The sequence below is a fragment of the Ruditapes philippinarum genome, unplaced genomic scaffold, assembly GCF_026571515.1.
Source record: "Ruditapes philippinarum isolate M1 unplaced genomic scaffold, ASM2657151v2 ctg4617_1_1_1_1, whole genome shotgun sequence".
NCBI classification, from domain to species: Eukaryota; Metazoa; Mollusca; class Bivalvia; order Venerida; family Veneridae; genus Ruditapes; species Ruditapes philippinarum.
In genome coordinates this window covers 103,693-113,390 of record NW_026866276.1, presented here as the reverse complement: position 1 = coordinate 113,390, position 9,698 = coordinate 103,693, and the positions used below count along the sequence as shown (strand labels likewise).

The following is a 9,698-nucleotide window of genomic DNA, read 5'->3' as shown; positions in this document are numbered from 1 at the left end:
TGGTTTGTAAAGTTTCCTTGCTTATAATTCCAAAGAAAAAAGACACACAAATCGTCTCGAGACGATGACGTCTAACATACATGTCTTCCAAGTTCTACTTGAGATGTAGAAATGGTTGAATTGATTTTGGCTGCTCAATGAGGAACAATTAATATCTACTTCTGTATAATATGTGATGACCGTTTCTAACAGTGAAACTTAGATGAGCAATCTGGGGCCAATATGGCCCTCTATTGATAGTAGCAATGCCTTCATTGTAAGTCAAAGTTTGTGTTCACTTAACTGGGGCCAGCTTTCAGGGCATACATGTACAAGTGTTTGTGATCAGTCATAGATAATAATGGTTTTCCTTGGATTTTCACAAATTGTAGCTAAAAATAAATTTTGTTTGTTTTAGAAATCAAGATGGCACATGAGATACATTTAAAGAACAACAAATACCGGCAGTGGGTTAAGGCTGGCCTAGGCTTGGGTTATCTTAAAGAGGGACTTGCGCCATTTTGTGATGACATAGGAAGACAGCAGCACAACGATATTATAAACAAAATACAACAAACAAAGACTCCTCAACCAAACATACCATGCAGCACCTGTCAGATAACAACTCTCCAGCCAGATCATGTCCGAGTCTCAAAAGGGATATGTCCCCTCAATCAAGATAAATGTAACTGTTGCTTTCCAAATAATAAGAGACCCTGTTCAAACAATATATGTGGTGCCATCTATGACAGCATTATACAGTATCATGCATCAATGCCACCAGCACCTTTTTGGAAAAACAGTGATGTCCAACAGTGGTCGACAGAACCGTGGGAGGTTTGCAAATGTTTTATAAATGCTCCTGGGAACAAGGACAAGACATCAGCAGTCGACACTGATTGCACTGGGTTGCTTCATGTTATCATAAATAACAAGTACTTTCATAGCCATATTGGATGCAAAGTTACAGGACCAAACAATCTTTTTTCAAAGGTAACTAGATTTGTATACTATACTTATTATCCTGTCACTTGTATCAATTTCGGCCCGATAACAAGGTGCCGTATATTTTTACTGTTCTACGGCACTTGATCACGTGGTATGCATGTTTGCCGGACTACTTTTCAAGAAAAAATATAAAAACTGTCGTTAAATCTTCTGTGTGTAGAATAACGAATTTTGGAAACGTTGATAAAACTTTGTTTGTTTATTTTTTTCACTCTATAATTTTTCAAGCGAAATAAAAATTATTAAAAGTGAAATAAATGTAAAACTCGTTTGCGACATTAAAATAGCGTACTTGATTTGATTGTTTTGCACGTGCTGTTTGGCGCTACATTGTGATGTCATGTAAACAATACTTTAAATGTCTGTACAGCGTTAACGACTGAATAAAAGATATTGGTGTTCGAATTCATTTTTTTTAGTTAGACCATTTTCTTTCATTCTAGATAGTTTTCACAACAAAATTCGACAAAAAATTGTTTTTATTTATCACATTTTTCAAACAAAATGGCGCCTTTGATTTTCAATGTGAAAATACACAGGGAGATAATAAGAACGGCGAGTGCATTGTTGTAGAATAATGCACGCTTCGGGCCTTCTTTGTTTATATAGAAACATTTCCGATAGTGTGATTAAAGGTAGTTTGCCTAATAAAATTCTTTAAAAAAACGGTGATAGGATAAATAGAATAATAGATTGGTGCCGTGGATGGAGAAAGTTTATCTGGCTCTGCTCCGGAATTTATTGGGTTCGCCTTCGGCTCACCCAATAAATTCCTCCGCCTCGCCAGATTAACTTTCTCCATCCACGGCACCAACCTATAAATTCTCTATTTATGTTTATTTTAAATTTTGTAGAATATTAAGCTTTACTGTAATATTAAGTCTGTTAATAAAGTATAAAAGCAAAAGAGAATATTTTTACCTTAGTGCAGTTATTGGTTAACTCTTTATTATACCCCAAAAACGAAGTTGGCGGGTATATAGGAGTCACCCGGTGGTCGGTTGGTTGGTCGGTCCAGCGGTCCGTTGCATTTTCCTTGTCCGGAGCATAACTTGAAAACTAATGGTTGGAAGTCAATATAACTTAATACATTGGTCAAGCAAATTGAGAGAAAGTGCAGTGCACAAGAACCATAACTCCATCTTGACTAATTACAGAGTTACTGCCCCTTGTTACTTTTCCTTGTCCAGAGCATAACTTAAAAAACTACTGGTTGGAATTCAAAACAACTCCATACAATTGTCAAGCACAATAAGGGGAAGTGCAGTTCACAAGAACCATAACTGTATCTAAAGTAATTACAGAGTTATTGCCCTTTGTTACTTTTCCATTGCTTTCTTTTGTCCGGACCATAACTTGAAGACTAATGGTTGGAATTCAATATAACATCATAGAATGGTCAAGCACATTGAGAGGAAGTGCAGTGCACAAGAACCATAACACCATTTTGACAAATTACCGAGTTATTGCCCTTTGATACTTTTCGTTGTCCAGAGCATAACTTAAAACGTACTGGTTGGAATTCAAAAAAACTTGATACAATGATCAAGCACCATAAGAGGAAGTGCAGTGCACAAGAACTATAACTCTGTTCAGAGAAATTATAAGAGTTATTGCCCTTTGTTGATTTTCCATTGCTTTTTTCTTGTCCAGAGCATAACTTGAAAACTACTAGTTGGAATTCAATACTATTTCATACAATGGTCAAGTATATTGAAAGGAAGCACTGTGTACAGAAATCATAACTCTTTCTGGACTTATCTAAAAGATTTTGCCCTTTGTTACTTTTCATTGTCCAGTGCATGATTTGAAGATTAATGGTTGGAATTCAATGAAACTTCATACAATGGTCAAGGGCAGTGAGATGAAGTGCAGTACACAAGAACCATAACTCTATTTTGACTAATTACAGTTATTGCCCTTTGTTACTTTTTTGTCCTGTGCATAACTTGAAGACTTGTAGTTGGAATTCAATACAACTTCATACAATGGTCAAGTGCAATGAGAGGAAGTGCAGTGTTCAATAACCATAACTCCATCTTCAGTATTTATAGAGTTATTGCCCCTTTTTTCCTTGTCCTTGTCTTTCTGGACTTATTGCAGAGTAATTCAATTAAACTTCATCAATGGCCAACCACATTGAAAGGAAATGCAATATACAAGAACCACAACTATCTTTAATTGCCCACAACCATAAATGTATTTCAATTGTTTTACAAGGTATTCTGTTACTAGAAACATCCTCATTTCCGAAGCAGTCTTGCGGGGGTATTAATCAGATTTAGTGATAGTACTAGTTGAATTTTTATAAGAGTTTACCCATTACTAAGATGAAATTATATAGAACTATGAGGTTAATGCAGTTTAAATTTGCCAGAGAAACAATTTGCAACAAATGAATAATGATTCAAAATTGTTACGCATAAAGTTGTATTCTTAAATATATTTCAGCAATACAATCTTTTCGCTAGCTCTTATTTTTGTGGGAAGGAAACAAAAACTATTTCTATTTTAAGCCTCACTGTAAAATGTACAGAAGTAGGTTATTTGTGCTTTTTAAGTAAATGCAACACGTAAATACCATAACTTCAGTAAAATAATTATAAAATTTATCAAAAACCATTTCTTTTCCATTTGCTTTTATATAATATGCAGTTTAAACACACTTTGTCTTGCATAAAAGGATTTTAAAATAACTTGGCACAAATGTCTACCACATCAAGACAATGTGTCGCGGCTAAGGCTCATGTCCGTCTGTCTGTGTGTCCCCACTTACACAACAATCATGTCCAGACTGTAACTTTATCATACATTGAGGAATTTTGAAATAATTTGGCACAGATATTTATCTCAAAACAACATTTTGTTGTGTCCAGGAACTTGGTCCCTTCTTCAAAAGTCAAGGGCACACTATTTTGAAGCATCAGGCTATCACAATTAGAGATTACAGGTACAATAATGCAAAGAACAATATTCAGCAATTAGTTACTTTCATTCTCTGTTCTTTTCATAATACCTACATGCTTAAGAAACCTTTTTGAGGCATTCGTCACTTTGGTGACAGCTCTTGTTTCTGTCATAATTATTTTTTCAATTTTAATGAAAAAAAATAGGTTATTGTTTTAAGATAAATCTCACAAAGAGTGGAAAAAAGTCAAGCTACTCTTTATTGAAATTTTGTACATTGACTTAAACAGAAGTAAACTATATAAATTAAGCAAAAAGTAGGTATTGTGCTCTTTATATAAGCAAACAAGTCTAATTTTGTAGCAGATAACTCAATAACAAGGATGGTGGCCCCCATTTTTATAACCCCCACAAAGAAGGGGGTATATAGCAGTCCGCTTGTTGGTCGGTCTGTCGTCTGTCGGTCGGTCCACATCATGGTTTATGGACGATAACTAGAGTTTGGAATAAGGTATTGTAATCAAAACTTGGTGTATAGCAAGCTTATATGCCAGACCGGTCACCCAGGCTGGTATTGCATTTGGATCCCTGGGGTCAAGATCACCATGACTAAAAATAGAAAAATGGTTTCCGGACATAAACTAGAGTTGTGAATGGAATATTTTAACCAACTTTGGTGTATAGCATCTTATATGAAGATCTCGGTTGGTAATGCATTTCGACCCCCTGGGGTCGAGGTCAAGGTCATCGTTACTAAAAATAGAAAAATGGTTTCCGGACAATAACTAGAGTTAGGAATGAGATATTGGAATCAAACTTGATGTAAAGCAAGCTTATTTGAAAACACCGGTTGTGATTTCAATTAATTGAAATAATTCTTTGTACACTTTACTATTGGTTGAGTTCAAATATTTTTTTCAGACCACTTAATTTTCAAAAAGTCAAAGTTGCTGATGGGGGTTTTACTCATCTTCAGTGATGGTTCCAGTTTAGCTTTATCATAGCCTAAGAACATGCCAAGTTTTAAGGAATTCTATTGTACAGTTATAATTTTGCCTATATATGTATAAAAGTCCTAAAACGTCTTTAAAGATAACTTTGATCTGTAACTGAGCTTGACTATCTACAATTCCTTTTAACAACATATGGGCCAAAACAACAAAATAGATTTTGAACAACCTTTACAGAAGTGATCCCCTTATAGTCCTCTCTAAAAGTAAAATTAATCATGCCCCTTTGAAATCAATGGCCTATCCTTAGGCTACATGGCTAAAGTGAAACATATTTAGTGTGAAGCATTGCCTAAGTTATGAAAATCATTTTATTACGTCATACACTCCTCGGTTCTCAAATGAGATGCGCGCGCATAATCAGTGGTGATAAATCAGTGCGTAGCAAAATCTTGTCGAGGTCGGACGTGGTCTGACACTCTGGTGATAAATTATTGCACTAACTTTTTATTTAGTAGCTACGAGGTAGTTACGATTGAATAAATTACTACGTGGTAGTAATTATATAAAAGCAATTTACAATAATTTATTTTGTGATAAACACAATATAATTATATTCTTTCGTTAAATATTTATTTCTATAAATATTTTCGTTTAAATTTGACTGTGTCGCCATTTTAAGTTGTCGGTAACTTAATTTATCGATAATAATATAGGTACCCGTCTCGCACGTGTGTCAGTAAAGTACCCGTATTACATGTGTTAGAATGGCGGACGCAATGTTGCCAAAAACGAAAGAAAACGACGGTAAAGTCCCAAACCCAAAGCCTCAGTCGTCAAAATCTGTTGAGGGAAATAAAGGTCCTTCGGGTAAAGGCCCTATGAGTGGGAAGAAGACGTCTAGTAAACCGTCTGTTGCGAGTACATCGCAAAGTTGTTCCCAAGGTTCTGCTTCCATGCCTTCTACCGGCACCGGTCCGGATGTAAATTTAGTGACTTTCACGCAAGAAATTGTAGGTATAATGAGAGAAATGAGGGATAATCAGAATCAACTGTCGCAGAGAGTTGAAACAATTGCCGAACGTGTTGACAGTTTAACCTATGATTTTGGCCAGTGTGGGCCTAGTTATGAGCCTAGTCAGGCTAGTGATGATGATGATAATTGTCAGCTATTTTCTGATAAGTCCCAAGATGATTGTTCCTTGTCCGGTTATTCTCAGTCACAGCAGGTTCATGATGTTGCTGAACAGGGTCTGTTTAAAGGGTTATTAAACAAGTTCAAACAGACAGAACAGGTTGATAATGAAGTGCATGGGGATTTGGCAAATTTTATAAATGAAAGCTTCCGAGGTGGAATGTCAGATGAGGCATACACTAGTTTAAGTAAAGACATCCATAGGCCGTCAAATTGTATGAGTCTTACCAAAACCACTGTTAATCCTCAAATTTGGTCTTACATGAAACCATGGACACAAACAGCGGATGTAAAAATGCAAGCTATTCAAGTGGCAGTTGTAAAGGCAGCTATTAATTTCACTAAAATGATGGATAAAATTGCCAACTCTGTGGACAGTGATATATTAGAGTTTGGTTCAGATGCCTTAGGTATACTAGGACATGCACACAAGTTAATAAAATGTGCGTCGTAAAGAAATGCATCAGGCGGATTTAGACAATAGGTATAAACAGTTATGTTCTGCCAATGTTCCTTTTACTGACAAACTATACGGTGATGATGTATGTAAAAATGTCAAAGAGATTCAAGATATGAGTCGTGTTGGGAAACAGTTGTCTGTACTGTCAAGATTTAAGGGTCCGAGAAGAGGCCGTCCATATCCCTCAGGGCCTTATGGCAATTTCCGAGGAAGAGGCCGTGGTCGTGGTGGACGTTACCAACCATTGACGAGTAGTTATACTCAAGCGCCAAAAAAACCCCAAGATGGGAGTCGGCAAACGTTAAATTTAGAGGTAAGTACTTCTTCTTCTAAGTTTGAGGCAGGTAGACTAAAAAAGTTTGAACAAAATTGGAGAAATATAACTTCTGATCCGAAAATCTTAGATATAGCTCTTCATTGCCATTTTGAAATAAACGATGACTATAAACTTGAAAAAAAACATTTATTATTGGATCAAAATTTTCTGAGTCGGAAAGTATTATTGTTGATAAAGAAATAAAGAAATTGCTAGAGTTAAAAAGTTATCAAGTTAGTACACCACGAAGAAGGTGAATTTATATCCCAATTTTTACCAGACCAAAAAAGGATTCTGGTGAATATCGTGTTATATTAAATTTGAAAAAATTGAATAAATATGTATCATGTCATCATTTTAAGATGGATTGTTTTTGAATCAACATTAACATTAGTTACAAAAGGTTGTTATATGGCATCTTTGGACATCCGTCATGCTTATTATTCTGTTCCTATTGCTGAAGAACAGCAGAAATTACTTAGATTTATTTGGAAAGATAATCTGTTTCAGTATACCTGCCTCCCTAATGGCATTTTGTTGTGCTCCCTTATTATTTACAAAGTTGTTAAAACCTGTTTATGCAACTCTAAGGAAGCAAGGTCACAAAAATAGTGGATATATTGATGATTCTTTATTAGTTGCTGACAGTTTTCAGGGCTGTAAAAATAATATAGATGATACAATAAAATTATTTGATTAATTGGGATTCATTAAACATCAAGAGAAATCTGTACTAATTCCAACAAAGAAAATAACTTTTTTAGGCAATGATATCAATTCTGAAGACATGACTGTCACCTTACCACAGGACAAAGCCAAAAAGTTGATTCATGCTTGCTTAGAGTTGCATAACAAAAATGTATGTTCAATAAGAAAAGTTGCCCAAGTCTTGGGGTTAATGGTATCAACTTTTTCCGCAGTAGAATATGGACCACTTTTTTATAGAAATATTGAACGAGAGAAAATAGAAGCATTAAAAAGGGCGAATGGTGATTTTGATTTACAAATGAATGTCTCGTATGCCATGAAGCAAGATCTTTCTTGGTGGATTGAAAATTTGTATTCTCAAAAGAGATGTATAGATCATGGAAACCCTGAAATAATTATAACTACAGACTCCTCGTTAATTGGATGGGGTGCTGAATGTTCAGATGAAAAAATTCAAGGAAAATGGCTCGTTGAAGAGTCTTGCAAACATATCAATTACTTGGAATTAAAAGCTATTTATTTTGCTGTAAAACTATTTTGTAAAAACACAAAAAACACTCATGTTCAAATAAGGTGTGATAATACTTCAGCAATTTCTTACTTAAATGCAAAAGGAGGAATCAAATCATATGACTTAAATGACTTGTCAAAAACTATTTGGTTATGGTGTATAGAAAGAGATATTTGGTTATCAGCAACTTATGTTCCTGGAAAAGAGAATATTGCTGATCAAAGTTCACGTATCTTCAATGACAATGTAGAGTGGACTCTTGATAAGTCTGTTTTTCAAAAGATTATATCTATTTGGGGAATTCCGGAGATTGATATGTTTGCATCTAGAACAAACAGACAATTACAGAGATTTGCTTCATGGCATCCAGACCCAGAGGCTGAATTTATAGATGCTTTTAAAACCAGTTGGTCTAATACATACTTTTATGCTTTTCCCCCTTTCAGTTTGGTAGGCAGATGTCTGCAGAAGGTACTGCACGACAGAGCAGACTGTGTTTTAATAGCTCCAGCGTGGGAAACGCAGAATTTTTATCCAGTACTGATGAATATGTTGATAGACAACCCGGTTATGCTTCCACAAGGGAACATTTTATCCATAGTGAACACCAACAAAGTACATCCGTTAATGAAGAAATTACGTCTGATAGCTTGTCGGCTTTCAGGAGATCTTTCCAAAGTAAGAACATATCAGTTAAGTCTACCAATATCATACTTGCATCATGGAGAAAAGATACGAAAAAACAATATGTGTCTTATATCAATCGTTGGACCAGATTCTGTAATGACAGACAGATTAATTCAGTTCAAACAGATTTAAATTTTGTCTTAGATTTTCTTACAAGTCTCTATGACAGTGGATGTGGTTATAGTGCTATTAATACAGCACGAAGTGCTCTTTCAGCTATAGGTATTGTTAAAGATGGGTTTTCCATTGGATCTCATCCAATAGTAATCAGATATATGAAAGGTATTTTTAACCTTCGACCTTCAGTTCCAAAATATTGTGAAACATGGGATGTATCGTCAGTTTTAGCCTATTTGAGGAAATTGTCACCTGTTAGCAAACTTTCATTGAAGCTTTTGACTCTAAAATTATGTATGTTAATCGCATTGACTTTGGCAAGCCGGGTTCAGTCTATATATTTACTTGATATAAAAGACATGAGGAAATGTTCTTCATCATATATTTTACAATATAGTGGGCTATTAAAACAGTGTCGTGCTGGGTTAAGTAACCCTGTTGCTGAATTGAAATCTTATCCTCCAGATAGGAGATTATGTGTTGTTTTTGTGCTTAACCCTTTCCCCCATGAGCATATTGTGAAAAATGGCCATTTTCACTGAAAAGCCTCCTGTTACAAGTTCAAACTGCTATGAAACTATGAAAAATGCTTCAATACTAATCAAACTTGGCACAAATGTTGACTGGACCATTGCCTTTGTAACGACCTGCTCAGTCTTAAATTTCCTGTTACCATGGCAACGAGGGGGCATCTCAAAATTGCCAAAAATCACTTTTTTGCCTCGATTTTAACCATCAAAATTTATTTCAAAGTGCTGCAACTTCTCAAGGGATTGAGATAGAGTCAAAGGCTTTTCGGGGTTGGTTGCACGTTACCATATGATCGACCTGGGGTCAATTTAAGCCTCTCACAAGTCCAA

At 35.3% G+C, this 9,698-nt stretch overlaps 1 protein-coding gene across 1 annotated transcript; it reads left to right on the top strand.

Annotated features, from left to right (window-relative positions):
* The first annotated feature begins 6,460 nt into the window (after window positions 1-6,460).
* Window positions 6,461-9,698, top strand: LOC132731984 (uncharacterized). Its single transcript, XM_060718285.1, has 2 exons — window positions 6,461-6,812; window positions 8,481-9,698. Exons 1-2 carry the CDS (start codon window positions 6,498-6,500, stop codon window positions 9,378-9,380), a joined length of 1,215 nt encoding a protein of 404 aa, XP_060574268.1. The 5' UTR covers window positions 6,461-6,497; the 3' UTR covers window positions 9,381-9,698.